This window comes from Equus quagga, chromosome 3, assembly GCF_021613505.1.
Source record: "Equus quagga isolate Etosha38 chromosome 3, UCLA_HA_Equagga_1.0, whole genome shotgun sequence".
In the NCBI taxonomy this organism is placed as follows: domain Eukaryota; kingdom Metazoa; phylum Chordata; class Mammalia; order Perissodactyla; family Equidae; genus Equus; species Equus quagga.
This window is the reverse complement of record NC_060269.1, coordinates 94194133-94220123: the sequence shown is the minus strand read 5'-3', so window position 1 is coordinate 94220123 and position 25991 is coordinate 94194133. Positions and strand designations below refer to the sequence as shown.

The 25991-nt window shown below is 42.1% G+C and overlaps 1 protein-coding gene across 6 annotated transcripts in view; it reads left to right on the top strand.

Annotated features, from left to right (window-relative positions):
- Positions 1-25991, top strand: part of FRAS1 (Fraser extracellular matrix complex subunit 1) — a 419524-nt gene that overhangs the window by 190151 nt on the left and 203382 nt on the right. For 5 of the 6 annotated variants that reach the window (XM_046656854.1, XM_046656853.1, XM_046656855.1 and 2 more), the window contains exons 12-15: positions 1143-1290; positions 2759-2902; positions 4248-4382; positions 18670-18813. In XM_046656854.1, the coding sequence (XP_046512810.1) occupies positions 1143-1290; positions 2759-2902; positions 4248-4382; positions 18670-18813 (571 nt within the window). The remainder of the gene's footprint in view (positions 1-1142; positions 1291-2758; positions 2903-4247; positions 4383-18669; positions 18814-25991) is intronic. The other variant, XM_046656856.1, reaches the window with a different exon arrangement.

The following is a 25991-nucleotide window of genomic DNA, read 5'->3' as shown; positions in this document are numbered from 1 at the left end:
TTTTTCTGAGGAAGATTTGCCCTGAGCTAACATCTATGTCAATCTTCCTCTATTCTGTATGTGGGTCGCTTCCACAGCATGGCTGCCATTAAGTGGTGTAAGTCCATGCCTGGGAACCAAACCCAGGCTGCTGAAGCGGAGAGCTCCGAACTTAACCACTAGGCTCTGGGGCTGGCCCCTTGTATGGTTTCTTTTTAAGGAACAGTGCAAGAATGTTTGTTCACACAAGCAAGCTTCTAAAATTTGGAGGTTACTGAATAAGGGGACCAGGAATCTAGTCTGCCTTGAAATGGAAGAAAAGCCTTCTCAAGATATCATTCCTTATTTTTCTAACATTGTCATTCCTTCTTGCTAACTACAGTCACATTAATTGTTTGGAATGCTCAACATCAGTTGGCTTAATAAGTACTTATCAAATATTTATTTTAAAATATGCTCTTCTATTCTCTCCTGTTTTGCCTCCTTTGTCACCCTAAGCATTCTGGTAAGAGGAACCTCTGTTTCCTGTGTCCAGGGCGAGTGGGATAGGAGCAAAAAGGAATCGCTCTTCATAATTCATCTTGGATTCTCTGTCACACTACTCATGTTTATTACCATAATTTGCTTGGCTGAGAAGAATGTTTTAGTGTGAGAAAGCCCACGGCACATCTACAGCCCACTAAAAACAGGCATGGAAGGCTGTCATTTTAAGAACACAATGAGTCTACTGTTACTCTCACTGGAGTAACCATAAGGAAGTTCAGGGCTTTAACCAGCTTCCCATTGTGATTATAAAGATTATATTTAATATACCTGCTAATCACTAGGTACATAGTAATCTCCTTTGGTGTTCTTTTGGTGGGATAGGTTGAGAAATGAGTTGTATGCTTCTTGCTTATTCTGGAAGCCCCAGACTGCTGTCACAGTTTATCTTTCTGCTTGGGTTCTACATGAAAATAAACCAATTATAAACAAAGAAGGAGAAATACTATCCTTTTAAATTTTAGACTCTTCTACTAGTGTCCTATTTCAGTTAGGTTTGACACGGTACTGACCAGGAACCTTCACTTTACCCCTTATGGAAATTATAAGCTCTCTACCAGCAAACTGTCCTCTGAATCTCTCACTCTGGTGACAACATCATTCTTTATTGTTTCATGTAGGAAGGGGAGAAGTGGGCCGATGGCCCTTGCAATGTGTGTGAGTGCCGGAGGGCTCAGGTCACTTGCTATGAACCCTCTTGTCCGCCGTGTCCAGTGGCCACACTAGCCCAGGTGGTGAAGGGACGGTGCTGTCCAGATTGCACCTCAGGTGGGTCCATGTCCGATTTATTTCTGCTGAGATATTTTTATTGCCGAAAAATTCAGAGATCCTCTTTTTCCTGCCTTGCTTCTTTTTCTTTAGTTCTCCCCATCCCCAGGTTTGTTTGTTTCTTCCTAATTTTTCTAATAAATGATGCTAATTAATCTCTGTCCATGTATTTGCCAAACACAACTGATTATGAGTATGTGACCTTGCAAAAGTCATTGACCCTCTCTAAATCTTAATTTTCTTGTTGGTAAAATGTGCCTTATCTACCTTGCAAAATTATTGTGAAAATCAAATAACATAATGTTCAAACACTTGTAAAGGCAAATAGGTGCATTAGGACTGTTCCATTGTTGGAGATGTAAGAACAGTTGCTGAAAGTTTGTTATGGATGTCCATTTTTTTAAGGTGAGCTGTTAAGCAGATAGTTCCTTTTGGAGTTCTCAAATGGGTTTTTGAAGTTTAAAGACTCATTAATTTCTTCCAAAAGAAAATTTTATCTACTTGCTCTGCAACTCTGCTTTCAAATCACCTGGGGTTGAATTAGTTCCAGATAGTAATTGTTGGCAAGCACTGGAGTTGCTCTGGCTGAACAGTAATTTGCCTGTAGGCTTAGTCTCTCTTGGAGAAGGGGCATTTTCTTCCATTCATATTTCATAATTAATTGTTTTCATCTGTGGGTCGCAATTTTTTGTATTGGCAGTTGCTCTTGTTGCACTCAACTTACTTCGGCTATTCACAGTTTTTCTGTGAAGAGTTTATCAGTGGAAAAGGAAAGCAACTTTGTGGTTTAATTATGGTACCTTCACCAAAGTGACTCCCAGGGCTTTCCAAAAGAGAGATTTAGCATATTATAATGTACTACTATATCTTGAAAATCAGGTCCTTGACAGCTTCAAAACCTGAAAGAAGTGCTTTGCTGGCAATTACTGCTAAATTCAGGGATAATCCCAAATACTGGGCATAAGATTTGAAATTTTGGAGGACATTTTGGAAAAATTTTGCAGAAAAATAAGAAAAAAATATATTTTTTAGAAAGTAATAACTATTTAAAAAAAATTGTAGGTTTTCTGTCCTAACTTTTTAAGCGCATCAAAGCTTAAGAAGAATATCTAAGAAGTCATAAATGATTGAATCTGTTTGAATGATATATTGTGGAGGTAGTCCTTCCTGTTTCTAGAGGCATTCCAATAGGTAGAAGCAATAATAGGGCTGTTCAGTAATGTTTGTAATGTCTTCAATTCAGGGCTACCGGAGACAGCAATAATATTTCAGACAAGGAGAGGATCTTTGAAATCTTGCATTGAAATCATTTTCGCTATTTTGGGCCTTTTTCATACCAAAGTTCCAGAGTTTTCTGTTCTTCATATTCTATGCCGTTCCAAATACCCCATAAATTCTTTTTCAGAAAGTTGTAAGGGAAATCATATGGTCTTTACTGAGTTCTCTTCTTCTTTGCCCTTGATTGTAGTTCATTGCCACCCAGACTGCTTGACCTGCTCTCAATCTCCAGACCACTGTGACCTCTGCCGCGACCCCACAAAGATGCTGCGGAATGGACGGTGTGTGCACAGCTGTGGTCTGGGATTTTACCAGGCTGGTGCTCTCTGTTTAGGTATGGCTCCAGGCAGACATGGACTGAGGCTCACTGTTGTCAAGGAGGGGGTCATGAATGCAGGAAATGCACAACTTCCAAAAACCGTTAGAAGGTAGTAACATCCTCCGTAGGTTACTTGGCCTCTTTATTGGTAGGTCTCTTTCTTCTAACATTTTACAGGTGTTTTGATGCTTACTGGGAGATAGATGATGGGGAGGTCAGACACTTGCTGGGTTGTCATGGCTGGATTTTTCACTTTTGAAGACACTCAAGGATAGTGATATCATCAGGATGTGTGGTGTCATTTATTAAAACACTCAGTTAATCAAAGGTAGAACTTTAGAATTGACATGGACTTCCGAGATCACTTACTAGAACTTTCTCAGTTTGCAACTTAGGAACCTGTGGACCAGAGAATTAACAGGCTTCCTCAACATCACACAGATAATTGGTAACAGAGCTTATCTTTGAGGGTTACCACAGGACCCTGAGTGGCTTCATGTACATTTCAGAATTTTTATATATCTGAGAAGGAGCTCTTACCTGGGAGAATTTGACTTGGTTGAGGCCAAATCATACTGGCCTCAAATTCCAGGTATTTTCCTGTATCTCTGACTCGTGGGGTTAATTTAAGAGTGTGTAGCTTCCTCCCCTGGCTGTGAGTATTTAACCTCTCTGTGCCTCAGTATTCTTACCTGTAAAGTAGGGTAACACTGATGCCTTCCTCAGAGGGTTCTTAGGAGGATTAAGTGTGTCAATGCATGTAAAGTGCCTAGAATAGTGTCTAGGATATAGTCACTCAATAAAGGGCTCAATAAAGGTTAACTGCTTTTATCATTTTTGTAATTGTTCACTTCTCCCTTTCTCTCCTGATTCATCATCTTCAGCCTTTTTGAAAGTTACTTATATCTCTGTATAGATGGTGGAGGAAAAGAGGCAAGGGATATTCTTGTAAAATGGTTGAGTGGGACAGATACTGGGGGCTTTGGATAAGACGAAAAGAACACAGACCCCTGAGCCAAACTGCCTGGCTTCAAATGCCAACTTCCTGTGACCTTGGGCAAGTTACTTAACCTCTGTGAACTTGTTTCTCAACCGTAAAATTGGGATTAATAATATCTACCTCATAGCGTTGTTGTGAGGTTTAAATGCATTCATATATGTAAAGCACTTCATACAGTGCCTGGCATGAAATATGTGCTGTATAAATGAAGGCTGCTTAAGTTATTTTCTTGCCTTCCTTGTCCTCTGTGTCTCCAGAGCCTCAGAATTGGGCTGTGTAGGAATCAGCACTGGGGTGATGTCTTTGAGCTAATCAGAGCTTCCCTTTATCTTTCTTTCTCCCTACCTTCTCTGGAGCCAGCCTGCCAGCCTCAGTGCTCCACGTGTACCAGTGGGCTGGAGTGCTCATCCTGCCAGCCTCCCCTGCTGATGCAGCACGGGCAGTGTGTGTCCACCTGTGGGGGCGGCTTCTACCAAGATCGCCACTCCTGTGCAGGTAATCACTGGCTGGGCCATAGCCAGGTGGGCCACTCAGAAAGCCACCCTCACCTCCGGGCGATCTGCGGCCACCAGGAGTTGTGAGCAATTTTTCAAATAAGAGAAGAAACTCTGAACAAGACTTCTGGTGGGATGAGAACAGTGGATGAGAGTGATGATACACAACGTTTTTATAATGGTTTTAGTGCTTTTCTGATGTGCATATGTGATGTGATTTCCGTAAGTCCTTTTGCACACACCTGGGAGCACTGGAACAGTATTCAATTCACACTTGGTTCAAGATTGTCGTTCTCTTGTAAGTTAGATTCCTTCATAGTGTAGATACACAGGGCTTGAATGAAAATGAAGGGGAAAATATATCTATATATTTTTTAAACTTTATTTCCACCTGAAGAGACAGGGAGAAACAGAAACAAGGAAAATGACATCATAATAATGAAATGGACAAATAAAACCAAAGTTGACCTTTAAATTTACTCTTACTTTAATAGCTATATACTTTAGTAGCTTTATCTGCGTACTTTTATTTTTATTTAAGATCTAGTTGCAATTCTTAATATTACAATAGTCTCTGGAGGTGGGAGTGTTCGTAATTTAATTTGGTGTTTATACTTGACCACTTTTTCAATAGTGATTGTAATTATGAGTATAAGTAAAAAAGTAAATGTATGATGAATTTTTTTAAATGCAGAAATGGAAGAAGGAGGTAATGGTGAAAGCAAAGATAAGGGGCAGAGTCTTAAGGTTGTCTTCAGGAGGAGACAGACAATCAGATGTGCTCAGAACCTGAGGCACGGTGTGCGGTGGCAGATAAACCTGAAAAGGCAGATGGACAGAGGGAGGGTCTTGGATGTCACACCACATAACCAGGGAACTGTGGTAGCTACGCTCTGCAGCTGAGCAGAAAAGGGCAGAGATGTGATGAGAATCGGAAGGTGGGACAGTCTCAGGGTCAGCTAATATGCTCTTCTCTTTCATGTCCTTGGTTAGATTTTCAGGAAAATAGTAGAAGAGGACAAGTACATGGTATTCATCAGGGTTGCGGGCTAAATGAGCTCTGAGGCCGTGTGAAGGTCCTGTGTAGAGGAGGCTGCTGGCCCCCTCCATTCCAGGTTGTGCTGAGAAGTGGAGTCCACGGTATTGTGGAAACCATCTCAAAAGGAAAGATTAGAACTGTTTATGTCATGCAGGATTGAGGGTATCAGGGCCTGTCCTATAGCTAGTCACATTATCAAATATGGAAGGCACACTAGCTTCTGAGTCTGGCTTGGGGGCTCTTTGAGGTCTGTACAAATGTCTTCTGTGTCTCTATGTCCCCAACATCAAGGGCTGTACGTAGTGTTCAGCTTTTATTGAACAAGTGTTTGATGAATGAGGGAACGTACTACCCCTTGGTGATCCTTGAAGGACCAGTGTTTCAATAGAACTCTCAGCCATAAAAGAGAAAAGAACCCTTAATGTTTATTACTTATGATGTTCTGTTTACCTGTTAGTTTTAGAATAGGCTCAAAGTGGGCACATACAAATGTCTTTATATATGTCTAATGGTTGGCAATTTAGGTAAACTGCTGAAATTTCAATTTGATGAAATTATTTAATGCATTCTTTCTCCTTTCTTCTATCCCATCAAAGGGACCTCCTGCTAGCTCCTGTGACAGATTTGCCTTTAAAAGAGGATTAATTCCCCCTAGATTTTATTCTTCCCTCCATACCACTTCCACCTTCTGCCATACGTATTGATATTTTTCTTTTCTTTCTTTTTTGGGGGCCATTTTCCTTTCTCTCATGCCCAGTGTTTTAATTGGTGATGTTAATGCTGTTTTAGGGCACTTTGAAATGGGTAATGTTTCATTTGATTGCTGGTTTACGTAGCTGACTGCTTCCACATTCCGTCCACGTATGCGTACACAAATGCCTCTAGAAGAAAGTTGCTGGCAAAATTTGTTCATGCTCCCTCCAGGGGATTAAACCAATTTGCTTTAGTTCAGCCTGGTTGCATTTTTATGCATAAAATGAGAAGAAAGAAGAGAGCAAGAGCGAGAGAGAAAAGAGAGGAGAGAGAGAGAGATCTTAAAAAGTAAAGCTAAACTTGTGATCAGTTTCCATACACTGTCTTGACACTGAGACTGCCCAAATAATCTTTCCAAATAAGCTTTCTCATTTTTGGAATTTTTTGCAATATTGGTGTTTGTACCATTTTTGGTGACTTTTCACCATTGACCTTGAAAGTCGGTCACTCAACTAGTGCTTACTAAACTTTTCAAAAAGAAGCCTACCATTTTACAGTAACAACAGGTTTTTCTGGGTTGATTCCTTTTGACACGGTCATTTATGTTACAACTGGCATAATTCGCTGCTTTATTGACCCATCAAAACCAAAAGAAAATGAACACTGTGCTGAGGAAACTAGTTACCAGAAATTGCCTGATTAATATTCATGCTCACTGTGTTGAACCTAGGGCAGAGTGAAAAATATGGGGCAGAGCCAAGTAGCACATAAGCACATGGCTCTTCAACAAAAGAGTAGGAGCAGGTAAACCAGAGAAGGGTGAATGAAGACTCTGCATCTTGCCAGAGAATCGCTTCCTTAGGGGCCCTCATCACTTTCCCTTTTTCCTTGAGTTTTGTGGTATACACACACATATACACATATGCATACAAAAATGTACTAATGTGTGCATCCGTTAATATTATTGTTGTATTCTTTTGCTTGATTAAACTGACTGATGTTGTAAATATAGACCACATTATGTACCCCACACCAGCCACTGCTTCATTTCCTCTGCCTTCCCAACTTTGGAGTTTGATCACTTTCACGTAAGGCTCGGTACTATCCAGTTTTTATACCATTATAAAATGGAGACAGGTAATATGTAAGTCGCCTCTTTCCCACAGCAGGTGGGGTCAAGGAGTAATTACCATCTGAGTGCCCAAAACTTACCTTCGAGGCCTGGCACTCAGGCTTCTGCCTTAACCCCTAGGCTTCCCTTGCCACCAGCTGGGTCTGGTCCAGCATCCGTATTTCCCACCCTGTCCTACTCCTCTTGACCCCATGGACATCAGGTCCTAGGACTGGCCTTCTACTTTGGCTCCTGACACCTTGTCCTGTTGTGACCCCTTTCCAGGAATTAACAGCCTCTTAATCACTCCAAGGCTGGTGGTCAGGCTTGACTCAGGTGTGGATGCTCCTTGCCCCACTCCTCACCACACCACATGACCTTCCACCCTTCCTGCATGGCTCTTGGGTACCACTTGTCCTGGACTTACTGTATTCTCCCTACCAGAGTGGTGGTTCCATTGCCTCTTAGAAATCCTGGTATTAAATCTAAATCTGGATCCAGACTGAGCTTGCCGTGTCCTGAGAACATTCTTCTTGCCTGTCTTATCCCTCTTTTCAGTCAACCTCTGTTCTACTCTGGTGGTACCACTGAACAGTACATACAAACCCTAGATACAAGAGCCCATAAGAAGAAAAGTTAAAACAATCAAACTAACACGCACGATGCAAGATCCGTTTAAAACAAGTACCTCATGGGGCTGGCCCCGTGGCCGAGTGGTTAAGTTCGCGCGCTCTGCTGCAGGCGGCCCAGTGTTTCGTTGGTTCGAATCCTGGGCGCGGACATGGCACTGCTCGTCAAGCCACGCTGAGGCAGTGTCCCACATGCCACAACTAGAAGGACCCACAACGAAGAATATACAACTATGTACCGGGGGGCTTTGGGGAGAAAAAGGAAAAAAACAAAACAAAACAAAACAAAAAAACAAAAACAAGTACCTCATAAGACTATAGACTTTGAGAAGAGAAAGAGTAGGATTTAGCCCATTTTTATATGTGTATCAATGTTTGGCTTGTCTACTTAAAACTTCCAGTATTCACAAAGGCCTCAGGATGGAGCCCTGTGTACCCCATGGCAGATGCAAACCCAGAGATAGAAGGAAGTGTGACACAGTGCTTAAGACTGTAGGCTCAGGAGCCAAACCGCCTGGAGTCCAGGCTTGGCTCTGCCATCCAAACAGCGTATTCTTCAACTCCATGCTTCCGTTGCCTATAGGTAAAACAGGGACTGTAATATCTGACGTGTGGCATTGTTGTGAGGGTTAGATGAACAATTCGCATATGTCATTTAGCATGATGCCTGGCACCTAGTAAGCCCTCCATATATGTTAGGAGACCTGGATTTCTGCTTGCCATTGTCCTTCCCTGTTCCCTTTCTCCCACTCCTCCATACATTCTCTTTTTTTTTTTTTTTTTTAAAGATTTTATTTTTTCCTTTTTCTCCCCAAAGCCCCCCGGTACATAGTTGTATATTCTTTGTTGTGGGTCCTTCTAGTTGTGGCATGTGGGACGCTGCCTCAGCGTGGTTTGATGAGCAGTGCCATGTCCGCGCCCAGGATTCGAACCAACGAAACACTGGGCCGCCTGCAGCGGAGCGCGCAAACTTAACCGCTCAGCCCCGGGGCCAGCCCCCCCATACATTCTCTTTTAACCACTGCTCGAGGTCCTGAGGATATGAAGATAAGTAAGACTCCATCTTTGCTTTCCTTTCTCAATCAAGGCAGGGTTAGCTGCTACTTACAGAAATGCAAAAAAATAAAAGATACAAGCACAAAAACCTATGCAGTTTATTCTACATCTGATTGCTGTGGTCTTAGATTTTGAAACTTAAAGAATCAAGCAATTGAATGTTTTACAGGTTTGTGTGAGGTAGGATCATTTGGATCTCAACCCTGCCACTTACTCCTGCATGGCTTTGGGCAGGTCATTTAACCACTTTGAACCTCAGTTTGCTCAACTGTAAAATGGGCATAGTATGATCTACATCAAACCATTATTATGAAGGTTAGAAAAGGTATTTGAAAAATGTAAATATATTATGTCTGGCTCATAGTATGTGGACAAGAAAAGGCAGCTATTGTCATTATCAAATTCATTCCTTTATTTTTCAATTTATGGGAATCAAAATCAAATACCTTGCATTAAGAAACAAACAGTTTTGTGCTATTTGTATCTGATTTAAAATAAAATCTATTTTATATGTTATGGAGAAGTAAATATGCTTTACTGTATTCCTCACAAGTTAAAATCCTTTTATTTTCTTTAAATGCTCAGATTAAATGATGAGAATCTGGAATCATTTATTTCTTAGCCAATATCACGGTATATTTAGAGGAGAAACTTAGGGTAAGAAACCCTGTAAAATTTACAAATGGGATGCTGACCTAGCTGAGATTTAAAAGCTGTAGTTTGAACAGAGGAACTTCCAGAGTTAATTATTTGTGGGAATTTTGTTTGACTGGAGCAGCCCAACCGTTTGTGGAAAGGAAGTGCGGACACCTTGGAGCCAGGTCCACAGCAGTGAAGACTTCAGGGGCCTTGGTATTATGTTCCAGCGTGTGGCTTAGCCTAGCCTGGCTGTGCCTGCGGCTGACCCCTTGGCAAAGGCATTTATGAAACTGCTGTTCTGAAACCCTCAGGAAGACAGGAGCCCTCCTTCTTCTGTTGGGATAGACATTGTGACACTGGTACCCTCCACTGCCTCTCCAACATCTCCCAGAATTGGAGTCGGTTCCAGTTTCATAGCCAGATCCCACACTCAGTTTGAGGGCCCAGCACATCCTACCACTGTCTTCACTCATTTTGCTCTTTAAATGCTGTGCATTGTTCCAACCTTCTCTTGTGTTCTACATAATTATGGTCTCTCACTTAATTGCTGAGTGTCATGTAAAGAGGACTTATTGCTTTAGGTAATATTGCTGTCTCCTACATGCTGTTCGTGCAATGAATATTTGTCCAGCCTCTTACATGTGCCAGGCACTGGGTACAGCAGTGAACCGACAGAACGCTGCCCTGTGATTAAGGAACTTCCTTTCTCAATGGGAGAAGAGTGTCAGTAAATAAATAGACAAGATCATTTCCGTTAGTTACCGCTGTATGAAGGCATTGCTATCAGTGCTATAAAGACACTTTTTAAAGGTGTATTATAGGAAGTGACTGATTATTGAGGCAGGGACAGGTCTTATACATTCCCCAAAATGCTAAGCACATCTAAGGCCCTCTGAATAATTTTTGATTGAGAAAGTGTGATAAACCATTGCATGGAGGAATGTACAGGCGTGCTGGACTTTGGCTTACAAGTGACCTGTATTGCATTTACCTTCCATTATTTACTCCCTGTCAGCGATTCCTGGTGGCCTCGGGAAATCTCTTACAGAATCTCTGTTTTTCCCACCCCTCTTTCTCTTCTCTTCATTTTCTTCCTCTTTTAGAAAGTTGGATGCCTTATCAGTGCTGGAAGGTGACTCTTGAAAGAAACTATCGTTGGAACTTACTATCTGTGGAGTGTTTTAAGCCTTTCAGAAGGGAGGACCACAGGCTTGCCCTCCTAGAATGTACATTTCTTGAGTAATCTAGACCCAGTGAAGCCGGTGACAGTGCCATTCCAAGTCCCCTCCCTCTTTGGACGGTGATGTAAAGGATAAATGGAGAGAAGAAGGAAAAAGCAGCTGGTGGTATTTTGCCTGGGACCTTTACTGTAGCAGGAGACTGGCTGGGTTTGGCATTTGTCTGTGCTGCTTATAGACCCTTGCTGTGTGTGCCAAAAGACAAATGACAGAACAGAAGTATCACATACCAGCAGAGAAAGCCCGCCACAAATGCAAGGGAGTTTATCTTCCAGACAGATCCCATTCTTCCTGACAAATCTGAACCCTCAAATATTTCAGCTATGGATTACAAACTAGTGACAAGTCTTTTGGCTTTCTGCCCAGTTCCTAGGGTTCTCAGTTATTTTAGCTAGACTGTGTGGCACATGTTCTTTCTCCCTCTTCCCCATTCCCCACCCCAACACTCTCCTTGTTTTGCCCTCCCTTCCCTATTTGTGCTGCCCACGGAGCGCATGGCACCTGCATGATATCGCTGTCAAGATCAGAGCAGCTATACTAGTGCAGCCAGGAAGTCTGAGAACTCTCCTCATCAAAAGCTTGTTTTGGTTGCTGGTCGCTCCTTTGGCTCCTCAGTTTCTGTAGACAAGCAGACTCAAGGTATCACCGGAGAAATCAATAGCCATTTAATTAACAGAGGCTAGGGAACAACCCGGGGAGTCCTAGCAGCTATGGGTTGCCAGTGGTCACAGTGGCTGAATGGAATCTGAAAGTTCCACTGGGCTCATCCAACTAGGCCTAGGTGGTCACTGCATTTGATAACCCTTAGGGTGCACTTGTGTTGTAGATTTAGAAGTATAGGCAGAGAAGCAGGAGATAGAAAGGATAACTTGAAGAACATTCCTGGTGAGCTGAATACCTGACTTTATCCTCTGACTCGCATACCAATGGAAAGTCTGCTTGTAAATCTCTCTCGATGTTGACCTGCCAAAGCCTCAGTCGTCTGGGAAGTTATTCCTTTCATTCAGGCGCTGTATCTACAGAAAACCCTGCTAAAAATTCAAATATGTTACCCAAGACGGGTAAATCATTCAGCTGTGTCATAAATGTGGTTAATAGATTAACTAGCTATTTACCCAGCATGGGCCTTAGGGAAAAGCACTACGGGCTTTTTTTTTTTTTCCCTCCATTAGTAATTTTTTCGCCTAAGTACCAAATGAATTCATGTTTATTCCACAAAATAATTTGATAGTAAAATTCAAGACACAATAAAAAGTTAGTGAATATCCCTGATGCAAGCTCTCTCCAATTGCTACTGTTAGTATTTTGGTGAAATGTCTTCCTGATTTATGAATGTGTGTGTGTGTGTGTTGTGTACACAGACATACATACATGCATTTGCTTTTCAAAAGTACAATCACGCTTTCTGTATAGTTTTATTGTCTGCTTTCCCCATGTTATTTATTATCACTTTACAACATCTTTTAAAATCTGTTGTATAAGTTTCCATCTGTGGCTATGCAAGAATTCATTTAGCCAATCCTTTGCTGTTTGACATTTCTTCCTAATTTTTACGTTATTATAAATAACGATGATGTAAACATTTTTAATAGAAATTCTGATAAGTATATTTGTTTAGGGTACATTCTTAGACATGTCATTATTGGGTCCAAGTGTATATATGTACTTTTTTAAGCTTTTGACACATATTAATATACCACTCTCTTTTTAAAAAGTTATAATTTGCATTCCTACTAGAAATGTACGAGACGGCCTGCCTCCCATCACCCTTGTCAACACTAGATATTACGATTCCTCTTAAGTTTGTCAGTTTGATTGATGTAAAGTGGAATCTTGTTTAATTTTTTTCTTTTACTTATTTTTGAGATTTATATGTTGACAGTTGAGTTAACCATACTTACCAGTTCATGACCCATTTTTGTCACTGGCTTAGGCCAGGCTGTTCTCTTGATTGTCTATCTGTCTGTCTGTCTGTCTGCCTGTCTATTCCTTTTGTTCCCATAATTTGCTCCCACTTCCCTTCTCCCCAGCTCCCCACTTAAGTAACTATTCCAATGCCATTTAATGTGTATTTTTCTGTTGTGTGCTCTTACTGTTTTGTATGCATGTATTTTAAATATTCATAAATATTACTAGGTGGATATTTCATTCTTTTCCCCTTTTATTCTAAAGACTTTTATTTTTAGGGCAGTTTTAGGTTCACAGCAAAATTAAAAGGAAAGCACAGAGATTTCCCAGATTCCCCTTAGCCCTACATATGCCTAGGCTCCCCCATCATCAACATCTCCACCAGAGTGGTACATTTGTTATAATCGATGAATGATTCTTTTCCTCTTTTTTCCCTCACAAAACACTGTTTCTAAGATGCATACATGTTGCTATGTGTGCAGCTAATCCATTGCATTTAGATGCTACTTTTCTGTTTAATTTGCATATCTCCGGCTGTTCACGAGGCTGAAAAATTTTCATGTTTGTATTTTTTCTGTTCTGAGCTCCCTTAAGTACATACGGGTTTCCAGAACATGTGGAGACCAGACAGTCCTGTTTCAAGGTGTATGGCTTCTGTCCGCAAAGGAAAGCAGCTTAGGGGCAGAGACCCAGCCTGGTAGGGAACAGAAGAAGATTGGAGTAAAAGGATTTAAATGATGATTACTCAGATGAGCTTCTCCTTTTAAATTTGTCTGGCATTTGTGCTTCTTAGGCAAGTAGCCTGGGCCTTAAGTGGGACTGTGATGAGGAGAAGGGAGAGTAGGCTGCCCAGCATCTGGGCTTCTCCATGGGCTTTACCGAGGTATTTTCATTCACTTTCCAAAGGCCTTTCACTGATGTTTTGTAGAGATTGCAAGGAAAGAGCTTTAGAGTATGAGGCTGCTGCTGGAATAACCCCTGAGGGCTCTATTACTTGCCTTCACTCCCTTTCTAAGTGAGCCCACTTTTCCCATCGTCTTTTCCATCCCTTCCTCTTCTGTCTCGTGTTGCACTTTAATTTGCTCCCTTTATAGTTGCTTTTGATGCCAGTCAAAACAAGATTTGCCAGATCTCCCAGGGTGTGCCGCTCACGATCACGTACAGCATTTTCTGCTTTCTCCAGTATGTCATCTCACCATATCCCTGTGAGTTAGGTACAACAAATATTGTTATTCCCACTTTAGAGATTAAGAAAGCAGGGAACAGTGAAGGTGAGTTTAAGACAGAAAAATTTTTCATCCAGCCAGATCTTCTTATTGGCAATCTACCCACTGTCTCCTGCTAATACTTTAAAACCTGGCGCATACTTCCCAGTCATCTGTGAGTTGAGAATGAAAGCTAGCAGCTGCTACAAAATGGACAAGGAACAGAGAGAAGGACTTTGACTTGTGTGTGACATACCTGCTCATGCAGGAGTTTGGGCTGTTTCTGTGTAGTTTCAAGCTGAAACTTCTTGACAGTTTGGAAATCTGAACAGTAGCCACACTGAGGAATCTAAAAGGATCTGCTGATCAAGTGTGCTAATTCTTGGTAATGGCAAGGACACTTATTCCAAAAGCCCATGGAAAAGGTGAGGAAGCAAGGCCCCTTCTCCTTTCTGAGGGGTAGTTTGAACCATAGGCTGTGCCCACGGGTGTCCATATCCACTGCCTGGGTCTGGGAAGACTTCCTGGAAAATAAGTGGCCCATCGGAAATGCTTTTAACACATCCCTGGAAAAAGGGCTGCATCTTATTCTTAGAGAAGCACAGGTTAAAAAATTTTTACAACAATCTTCTATTTCAAAATTATCAAGTATGAAAAGAAGTTTCTTATTTTTAGAGTTTCAGTATGGAGTTGCCAAAAGAAAAGTAATTCGTTCCTTTTCATTTTGAAATGAATTGCTCAGCAAGCCAACACATGTCTCGTTATGCTCCAGAAAAGTCAGGGGCTTTCCTAAGTAAATTATCTACTGCATGTGAGATAGGAAGATGGCTTTCTCTCATTCCCCCTCTTTTTTAATTTATTGCCACAATTTTCACAATATACAATTCAAACCCTGGGTTATCTGAAACGTATCACTAAGAGAAATTATGGTGAAAAGTCAGGGAGTGACCTCTTCTTTTTTATAATAACCTGAATGTAATAAAAACCACCTGTAAAATAAGCCTGCAAAAAGAGATTATCTGCAGTAGCATATGTTCAGTCCTAGAAATTAGAAATCAGTTGCAAAACACAGTGGGAGTATGTCATTATAAGAAATGACAGCTCAAAAAAGAAGGGAAGAAATGACAGCTCAGCATAGTCCTATGATGAAATAAAAATCCCTTCTGCCATCCTGGCTGGCCGTAGAACATTCCTTTTGTTCGCTATGGAAAGAAGAGAAGGCCCAGCATCACATTTGGTACTCTATACAGGTGCAGCGTAAGTGTTCGTCATCATAAGCAGATCTGGCCTACAGCGTTTATGAGGTAAATTTTACAGCCTCAAGTTTATCTATCTTAAGTTATCATATCTTCAGACTATGACCTCCTGCTTATTTGTTTCCATGTTGAAGGTAACTGATAGGATGAATCCCTCACAACCAATTAAAAAATCTGCTATGCATTCATTTAACATATATTTAGTGAGTACTGACTTTGTCCTAGGCATCAGTCTGGACAGTGGGGGTTTAAGATGACTAAATCATGGCCCCTATTTTGGAGGATGTTACATGCCATTGAAGGGGATTGGTCTGTAACTGAGGAATTGGTACAGTAGGATAAACAGCAGCAGAGAGGCATGTTCAGAATGCTGCAGGAACATGGAGGAAGGAGAAACGGACTTTGTTTGGACAAGTTCAACAAAGCTTCACTGTTGTGGTGACAACTTAGGAGGCCTCTCAAATATAAACAAGATTACAGGGGTTGTGGAAGGAGCCAGAGGCATTGCTGACTGGGTGAATCCTGTGTGGGGCATCCAGAACCCACGGACAGGCACGTGGCATGCTTAGGGCACCTTCCTCCGTAGGCTTGCTATGCGTGAGGAGGGTAGCAGAAGGCAGGGCTGAAATCTAAGGTAGGGCTCAGTTTGCAGTGGGCCTGAGGGCCGTTCCTAAGTCTGTATCCTCTATCCTGCTCATCCTTGGGCCCTTCTTCTGATTGGCAACACTAGGTGTAATATTAAAAATATTTAACTAGCAGTATGGCACACATCAGATTGGTCAGAAGGAGGGGGGACCTGAGACCCTCTCCTGTGCCAAACCTTTTGGTTGCTGGAGTATGGTGTCTGCCAGGGTTCCCTGGGATGAAGCTGGAGTATCAGGGAGGGGCCAGGACAACAGCCATTTACCAACCACGTGGGAAGTGTTTTTACTGTTTTGACAGCCAGTGTGGCTGAGTGTCTGCACTGCCATCAGCCAGTCTCCGTAGAGAACCGAGGGGGTTGTGCTTCACTTTCTCATCTCCTCTACACCCCCTGGACAAAAATGATTTCATCCCTTAAAGATGACTTAATTACCCTCTCCTCTCCCCACTGCAGAGTAAACTCTCTAAAAAGCCAAACTGATCAATTCCACTGTTGTGATTAAAACTTGTATGGGATGAAGTCCAAGGTCCTTACCCTGGCCTGCCTGACATTCGTGATCTGGCCCCTGGTGTCCTTTTAGCCTCACTCACCATGCCCTCTGACACTTACTCCACAGTGCAGTTTGCACGATGTCGCCAGTGCACTCAAGTGTTGGGTGGTTTAGATGTTTCCTTCAGCAGGCCTCAGGGAGCGTGCTCGCCCACGACCAGCTAGACAGGCCCCACAGGCTAGCACAGCATCTTGCATGCAGTAGGTGCTTCTCTGGAACGTTGATAGATTAGGCTTGCATACCTTCTTATAAATGAGATTGGGTTTTTGTTCGTTTGTTCGGATAACAGCTTTGAATCACCTCTGAACCAGTAAGGCAGAGGCATGAACAAGGGTAGACACTTCGGATGATGACTACGGTCAGCAATTGAAGGAGAGTTGAATAAGTGATTTTGTGTGTGTTTGGGGTAGAATTTGTTACTTGAAACTTTGCATCCACATCTTTAGTTATAATGTAGTGTCAATGGCTTATCCTAATACAAACAATATTCTCATGTAACATTTATAAAATATAAATAAGGAGTTAACTATAAGTGAAGTTTGTAGAGCACCAAGCAGTGTGCTCAGCACAGAGTTAATAGAATAGAAATGGACTCAGCCCCCCTGAAGCTTGTGGTCTAGTGAGGGAACCAGATAATAAATGAGTAAACTTTCCTCCATCTCTGCTCTCCACCTGCCATCGTCATCTTTTACCTGGACCAAAGCAGCAGACTGCACACTGGTCGCCACACCAGAACAGCAGACTCCTGCATGAAAGTCTGTAAGCCACCAGAGAGAGCTTTTAAAAGTCGAAATCGGGGCTTGCATGTATCCTGCTTAAGCCCATTTATGACTTCACACTGCAATTAGGATAAAATCCTAATTTCTTTCCATGGTCTCCAAAGTCAAGTTTGATTGGGCCCCTGCCGACCCCTCTAGCCATGAATCAGGCCACTGTGCTCTGCTGTGCCTCTCTGTGCCCCACTATGCTCTGCTGTGGCCCTCTGTGCCCCACTGTGTTCACAGCTCCAGCCATAGGAGCAGCCTTCAGTTCATGAACCCCTGACTCCTCCCTTCTCGAGAACTTTATTCGTGCTGTTCTCTGGCTCTCCCCATGGCTGGCCACCTCTCATCCTTTAGATCTATCTAAAGTTGGTCCCTTCCACCCCCGCCACTGTTATTCTTTATTGAAGAGTCCTTCCTAGCACTTAACACAATTCATAACTATCTCTAAATTTGTTGGTATGAAAATCTGTTTGACATTAAGACTTTCACTTGCAGTTTAGACCTGAGAGGAGAGGATTGGATCTTGAGATTTGCAAGGCAGGCATCCTTTCTTCTGATTCCAAAGGGGTACCTAATTAAATTGCTATGTATGTTTCACAAATCACTTGCAGTCAGCAAAGTCATTCTCCCTCCCAATTTTGGTCAGAATGAATACCTCTGCAAAATAGGTTGGGCTCCATTTTAAAGCAAACTTTTTGAAAATTAGCATGCATTAACAGAGGCATAGATGCAGTTAGCCATACAGAGAGTTAACCAAATCTGAATATATTCAATCATTCAGAATAGGCCTCTTTGCAGAGATACTAAGGTGAAGAGCAAGCATTAATAGTAATAAAAAATCAAATGCTGGAAGAAGAGGAAATTTTCAGATCTTAAAGGAAGATGTATAGTTAGAAACGGAAGGTGTAAGAGAAAGGCTCCGTGAGTCCTCAAAATACATGTTTAGAGCTCATGCTACTGAGGGAAACCAGAGACTGAGGGAAACCAGAGACTGAGGGAGACTAAAAGAGTTGTGAGATAGGACAGAGGACGAGGATGGTGAGAGAAAGAGAGAGATGGAAAGGGAGGGGAAGAGCAATAGCAATCAAGCAGTACCAGATGCTTCAAGGTCTGACCAAGGACTAGAGAACGTGACATCTTGCCCTGGCTGATTTTGATAGTGCTGGAGGTGGGAGCGGTTATCTTGTTGGCACTTTTTTGTGTGGTTACAAAAGGCGAGGTGGCACAGTGATAGAGGGCCATCTGATTTCATTAGATGGACTATCTTTGTCCAGAAAATTTGATTCCCTTCCCTGTGATTCTCATTACTCAAAGCCCTTGATTTCCGGTTCCAATTCTCTTAGCAACAGTTTATTGAAGTTGTACTTCTGGCCAACAGAAATAGTTTTTTTTGGTGGGGATGTGTTTTTTTTTTCCTCTTGTGATGTACATATGTGCACAGTGGTTTAGGAATGAAGGAGCCAACATCCTCCTTGTAAATTGTAAAACCTTTGAAGGGAAAATTGCATCCAGTCCTTTCTGCTGGAGGTTGTTGATGATTTTGCTGTTTGCCCGCAGCCTGCCACGAGTCCTGTGCGGCCTGTTGGGGTCCCACGGAGAAGCACTGCTTGGCCTGCAGAGACCCCTTCCAAGTGCTGAGAGAGGGTGGCTGCAAGAGCAGCTGTGGTGATGGGTTTTACAACAAGCAGGGGACCTGCAGCGGTAAGTGTGGGGGCTTCGCTTGCCAAAGAGCTTTTCCTCTTCCAGCATCCCTTGTTTTATTCAAAACATAGCACCCTAACCAACATTTCTTTTGCTCAAAAAAAACGCGAATGGCTGCTAACATCAACAGAGTTTTAGTAGTTTATGAAACATGTCTTTTTTTCACTGGTGGGATCCCCTTTAAAAACCCCGCCCCCTGACAGGGGTGCTCATTCTAGTCTCATCCTGTGAATGAAGACAGCGAGGCTCAGACTGCTTGCTCCAGACCCACAGCTGTAAGGACAGGAGTGGGGCTTCCTTTCTCCAAATCCCTAACTCTTCATCAACACCAGACTGCCTTCCAAACATTCACGGAGACAAAGACACTCTGAGGCTAGCCGAGGGCCGACCGACCCTTGGTGCTGGTGCCGCTGACTTAAAGCTCAAGTGGTTATTGTCTGTTCTACCTTTAACAGCCACTGCGTAACAGTAGGTGTTAACCCAGCTAGTGCTTCCTGTGCCAGGCGCTCTTCCAAGTGCTTTATAAACATTCACCCTTTGAGAGGCCGGCAGGTATAGAGGGGAAAGCATGACCTTGGGCAAGTTGCTTAATCTCTCTGCGTATCAGTTTATCATTGGTAAAATGAGGAAAGCAATAGTACCCATGGTAGACAGAATAATGGCGCCTCAAAGATATCTGTGTCCTGATTGCCCGAATCTGGGAATCTGCTGCCTCAGATGGCAAAAGGGAGTTTGTAGGTATGATGAAGTGAAGGATCTTGCGATGAGGAGATTATTCTGGATTATCTGGGTGGGCCACTATAATCACAGGAGTGTTGATGTGAGTAGGAGAGTTGGAGTCAGAAAAGGAGACCTGAGACAGAAACAGAGGTCAGAGAGATGGTCAGAGCGATGCCAGGAAGGGGCCATGAGCATGCAGGCAGTCTCTAGACCCCGGAAAGAGACAAGGACACAGATCTCCCGTAGAGCTTCTAGAAGGAATGTGGTCCTGATGATGCCTTTGTTGCAGGACTTCTGACCTTTAAAGCTATAAGATAATACATTTGTGTTGTTGTAAGTCACTGGGTTTGTGGCAGTTTGTTACAGCAGCAAAGGGAAACTAACACGTACTGAATTTAGAAGGCTGTCCTGGGGATTGAGTTAATCTATGCAAGGCGTTTAGCACAGTGCCAGGCACAGAGGAAGTGCTATGTAAGTGCTTGGTGTTTAATCTTCACAACGGTTTCATGATGTAGTTATTATTATCATCCTCATTTTCCAGATGAAGAAACAGAGAGGTTAAGAAACTTGCTTAAGGTCACCTAGCTAGTAAGGGGCAGAGTTGGGATTCAAGCCTATGTCCTCTGGTTTTAGGTGTTAACTGCCTTTTACCTGCTCTGCTGCTTGCTGTAATGTGATGCCCTCCTTGTTAACCTCTGCCTATTTTTCCCTCTCTTCTTCTCGTTATCCCCTCTGTCGATCCTCTTCTCGCCCTTCCTCCTTGGCGTCCAGTCAGTCTTTAGATCAGCCAGCTGCCCTTATGGACATTGCCAGGCCTTGACAGTGAATGAGAGGTTTGAACTGAGTTTACTATGATGGTCATACCTATAGAAAGGCCGTGATGACTTTTTTTTTTATACCTAAGTCCACTAAATCAATAAAAATGTGCAGGCCGTAAAACTTCCTTGGGTTATTGTCCTCATTTTGTTTACCTAGCAGGGCAACAGCAAAAATTAGATGATCTTTTGGACTTGACAAATCCACTCATCTTGGGAAAGGGAGATAGCCTTGGCAGCTGCTTACTTAAACCTGTGCAGAACTCCATCAGCATCGCTGCTGTGAAAAATCTCACTTGATATGGATGAGTCACAGGTGGCTTTTACATGGATTCAGAAGAGAACAAAGAAAGAAAGGCCAGGCTGCCATTAGCCTGATCATTTTCGTCTTTTTCTGCTAGCATCACTTTCCTGCTCACTTAAGCCAGATGTATTCTCTAAAGGTCGGCAGATGTCAAATTTGCGTTAATGCAAAGGCCTCAAGGCATTTACCCTATAAGTCCCCAAGGAGGCCGGCTACTGTTACTGATGAGGAGTCGTGACACTGACCTGCTACCAACAAAGTACTATCCAGATTGAGAAAGCAACTTTTGCTGGGAAAGCATGTATTTAAAAGGAGGGATGGTTAGTGTGGGCCTTGAGGTGGTGAGGGGTAGGAATCTACTTGGCCTCATAGGTTGAGTGAAGAAAGCCAGAGCTCCTTGTGGACTGGAATAATTAAAAAAGAAGACTACTGAATTGGTGGCTTAGGGAGCGAGTATACATCTGAAATGCTGTTGTGTACATTTGGAAACAAAGAAGCAGAAAGAAAACTTCCAGATGGGAAGATGGACCATTGCTCCGATGACCAACCAATCAACTGATCGACAAGTAATTACCGAATGCCTATCACGTGCGTAGCATGATGCAAGACTTTGCGATGCCACTGGCGTTGACCACCGGGCCTTTTGATAGACAAGACTAGAGTTTACACTTTCATAAAATTGTTAGAGTTCTCTAAGTTTCTATCAAATGCCTTCAGAAATGTTCGTATAAATATTTTCTAAAACAACAGTGAACCAAGTCACTGATTGGTATCGGAATGTTAATTAAGACATCTGATGCTGATAGCTGACTTATTTCCAATTCATATTAGTGCTGTTCAAGATAAAGACCAGCTGGTGTTTGTTTAATAATTTATAACCAAGCAGCTCATATCCATAGAAATCTCAAAGTCAAGTGCTCAGAAAAATCCAGCATAACCTGTTATGAACGGTGGTCGGCCCTGGCTGGAAGAATTTATAGCACCAGGTTTGTCTGTGGTACATGCTTTGAGTTTTACAAATATTAGGTATTATGGGTGGGGACATTCAAAGGACAAAACTTCCTCATTCTGTAGTCGTTTAAGTCCGTGTACTATTATGAAGGGCTTTTCTGACTCTGGCTAACATAATACATCAAAGCAAGTGCAGAGACTTCTGTTAGCTGTTCTCTCTCTTCCTTCCCCCTGTCCCCTCTCTCCTTTCTTCTCTCTCTCATTCCTTCCTTTTATACGCATTTCCCTTCCTCACCTTGGCAACTATTTTAATTTTTATCTTTTTGTTTTTATGGGCTCATATAAACTGGGTATTGTCATTTTGAGTGTGTATATATGTATATATGATTTTCTGAAATGATATCATGTTATAGAGTTCATGCTGTTCTCTTCTTTTTTCACTCAACAATATGTTTTTAAGATTCACCTGTGTTGCTGCATTATCTCCCTTTGCTTCTTGCTGTTGCATAGGACTTCCTGGTCTGCATCCCCACAGCTTACCCATCCACTCTCCCGGTGACATCCTCCATCCTCACACCATCACTAGAGAGCGCCAGTGAACAGCCTCGAACGTGTCACTTTGTGAACCTGTGTGGGAGGTTCCTGGGATGGATAACCCAGGAGCAGAATTGTTGGTTTCTTCACTCTGCCTATTCTTTATTTGACTAAGCAGTGCCCACCAGCTCACCAGCATCTGCACTCCCATGCATGAGGTTTCTCTGTTTTCCACATCCTTACCAGCATTTGGTGTTAGCAAGCTTCGGATTTTTTTCTGGCCAATAGGTATACAGGGACATTTCATTCTAATTTACATCTTTCTTATTATTAATGAGTTTGAGAATATCTTCAACTCTTATTGGACTTTTCAGTTTCCTCTTCTATAAATTGTTTTGGCCTCACTGCCTTTTTCTTGTTGGTTTTATAGAGTTCCTCGTATGTTGCGGATGTTACCTCTTGTCAGTCTTAAATAGGCAATATTTTTCCATTCTGTTACTTTTTAACTTTTAAGATGGTGCTCTTTGTTGAACAGAAATCTTTAATTTATCACTTTTTACTTTAAGGTTTGGCTTTTGAATTTTTGTTTAAGAAGACCCACTCTGCTTGAGTTCAGAAAGAAATTATAACTACTTTTTTTCTTTTAATTTGGCAATTTTATTGTAACTTAAGTTGTTGATTCATCTGGAGTCCCCATATGTGTATGGGTTATAGTCAAGATCCAGTTTGACTTTTCTAAACTTGGGGATCCAGTTTTCCCAACCTCATCTAGTAATTCAGACTAACCTTATTCATTGATCTCTTCTGTGTATTAAATTTCTATATTCACATATGTCTGTCTCTGTGCTATTCCAGTAGTGTAAATTTCTGTTCTTGTACCACTATCACATTGTTTTATTTTGTTCATTAATTTCTATTGCTTTGCAGTATGTCTCAATATCTGATAGGGCAGATTCTCCCTTTCCTTCCCCTTCATTTGCTTTCTTTTTTTTTTTTTTAAAGATTTTATTTTTTTCCTTTTTCTCCCCAAAGCCCCCCGGTACATAGTTGTATATTCTTAGTTGTGGGTTCTCCTAGTTGTGGCATGTGGGACGCCGCCTCAGCGTGGCTCAATGAGCAGTGCCACGTCCGCTCCCTGGATTCAAACCAACGAAACACTGGGCCGCCTGCAGCGGAGCGCGTGAACTTAACCACTCAGCCACGGGGCCGGCCCCCCTCTTCATTTTCAAAGTTGACTTAGCAGGTCATAGACTTTAGAGTCTGTTTATTGAATTCCTAATAACATTCAACTGGAATTTTTATTAGTGCTGTATTGAAGTTATAGACTACTTTGGGGAGCGGTAACATCTCTCTGATCATTTCGTTTAAATTTACAAATTACATTCTGAGTATTACTGTAGATGTGCCTCAAAATGTTTTACTTGTAATGTTTTTATTGTTGGTCATTTCTTAATTTTTAAAAAAATTTCTGCAATTCTTCATTTCTGGGAAGATCTACTTAGCTTGTAGATTATTCAGTTCTGTTGAGATGTCAGTTCTGGAATTAGAAACTTCAGAAGTTTTTATGGAGCGTGGGAGGGAAGAAGGCTTTTCAGATTCATATTTGCTTCTTTGTTCCAGTTATGAGTTGGGGTGATTTTCTTCTTCTCTGATATGAAAATTATTGCCTTTCTGATTTTCTGAAGATTACCTCGCCTTCCATGCTTGCTTCTAGAAAGATACTGAATCTTCCAGGATGCAGGATGGAACATTTGGCCCCATCTCTTGCATCTTTTTGCTCAAGTCTTGGAAATAGTTTTCGGGAGGTGAGCATGGTATAGGTGAATTAAGAGAACAGGCAGAATAAATCTCATCAGTTCTCTATTCCTGAAATATTGATTCTCCTACAGTGGGAAGTAGGTTTGTTTTTAAAGAATTTTTTGTTTTTAAAGAATTTAGCCAGTGAGTGTAGAGTAGATTGTGTAATAGACTTGCCGCAGCTGCGCTTGCGCTCACCTCCCTCCTCCCACTCACCTCCCTCCTCCCGCTCACCTCCCTCCTCCCACTCACCTCCCTCCTCCCACTCTCAGAAAAGGAGGCCTTTCTCTGGTCTGGTCAGGGCTCCTCTCTCCATCTGTACTTTTGAATGTACATCCCCCTTTTCTCTTACGTAGTCCTTCAACGATTATTTAAACTCTTGTCTTTTTAAAAACCTTTCCCAGGATCTGAATTTGCCTTGAGCTTTTACAATATTGGAGAGACAAAACATCCTCTTACCCTTTTAATGATTTCCTTCTCCGTCTCCTTCCATTCACAGCTGGGAGCCTTTAAAGGAAGAGTTTATTATCATGTCCTTCACTTTGTTTCTGTCCAATGACTCCACTGAAGCGGCTGTGGCGCGGGTCACCCACATCTCAACGTCTAAGTGTAGTTAACCCTCTTCAGACCTTATTTGTCCTCCCTGCACTGTTAATGAAACAGTTTCCTCCCTTGGCTTCTCAGCTACTACACTCCTATTTTCTCTCCTACCTTTGGATTACTTCTTCTTGGTCACCGCTGCTAGTTTTTTCTTTCTTCATTCAATGTTGGTGCTTTCTAGATCTTTGACTACTTCTGTCTTATCCTTCTTGCTTTTCCTGAAAAAACCAACTGATTTCTGATTTCAGCATTATGTGTGATGACCCCCAGGCCTCTCCCCTGAGCTCTAGAACTATAAATGCTGCTATTTACTGGACTGCACATACCCAAAACTGCCCCATCATAATCCCCCACATTTCTTCTCTTTCTTGTGTTCTGTGAGTGACATCACTCATCCCCCAAGCCAGACCCTTGGAAGCCCCACCTAAGACACTTTCTCCTACATAGCTCTCAAATCTGTCATCTCCTCCACAGCTTTGGTTCGACCCCTAATCATCTTGTTCCATTTCCATGAGGATTGCTATGGTCTTCCAACTAGGCCCCAACTCTCCTTCCTTGCCCCTCCAAACTGAAGCCAAAGTGATCTTATTATACCCAAATAGGGCCAAGTTTCTATTGTGTTTAAAACTTAGCAGGGGCTCCTGCTGCTTTTCACAGGATGAGAATCTAGACTATAGGGCCTGGAATACAGGTTTCTATAATCTGGTCCTTTCCACTTTTCCAGCTGAATGGAACTGCCATTTCCCTGGATGCCCAGGCTTTTGCCAGGCTCTGGGCCTTTACTTGCCTCACTGCTTCAGCCGGGGGTACATTCTCATCAGCCTGGCATGCTCTGACTCACATCCCCAGACAATGCTTGAGGGTCGCTGCTTTTATGAATCCTTTCTTGACCTTTCCTACCTCCTACCCCACGCACATTTTTTCATATTTACTTGTGCCTGTACAAACTGATCTAGATGATAGCTTTAATATTTCTAATACTGCAAATGTCTATCGCCCTCTGTTAGACTAATAAGCCTCTTAAAGCAGAGACCAAGGTGATTTGGTTTTTTTGTCTCTATCACCTGGCACAGTACTTGACACAGAGCTTAAGCAATGTTTTTAGGGGCTAAATGAATGAATAAGTGAATGAGTAGGTCCTGGAAGATTGTGTGAAGTTCAACAATTTCACCATAATTTTTGTAGCATGACCTTGCTTAGTAGAACTCTGAGTTTCTGAATTCTCTCTCCAACTAGGGTTGCCAGATGAAATGAAGGATGAAATATTTGGGACAAACTCAAACCAAAAAATTAATCATTATTTATGTAAAATTCAAATTTAACTGGGCATCTGGCAACCCTGCTTCCAAGGCCATTTTAACTTTAAATCCCATATTAAATTGGATATGCTAATGGGTGTGGCACAGAGTATTCGTTATACTTAGTTCAATGAATAATTCTTTGGTTCTCCTTCAACT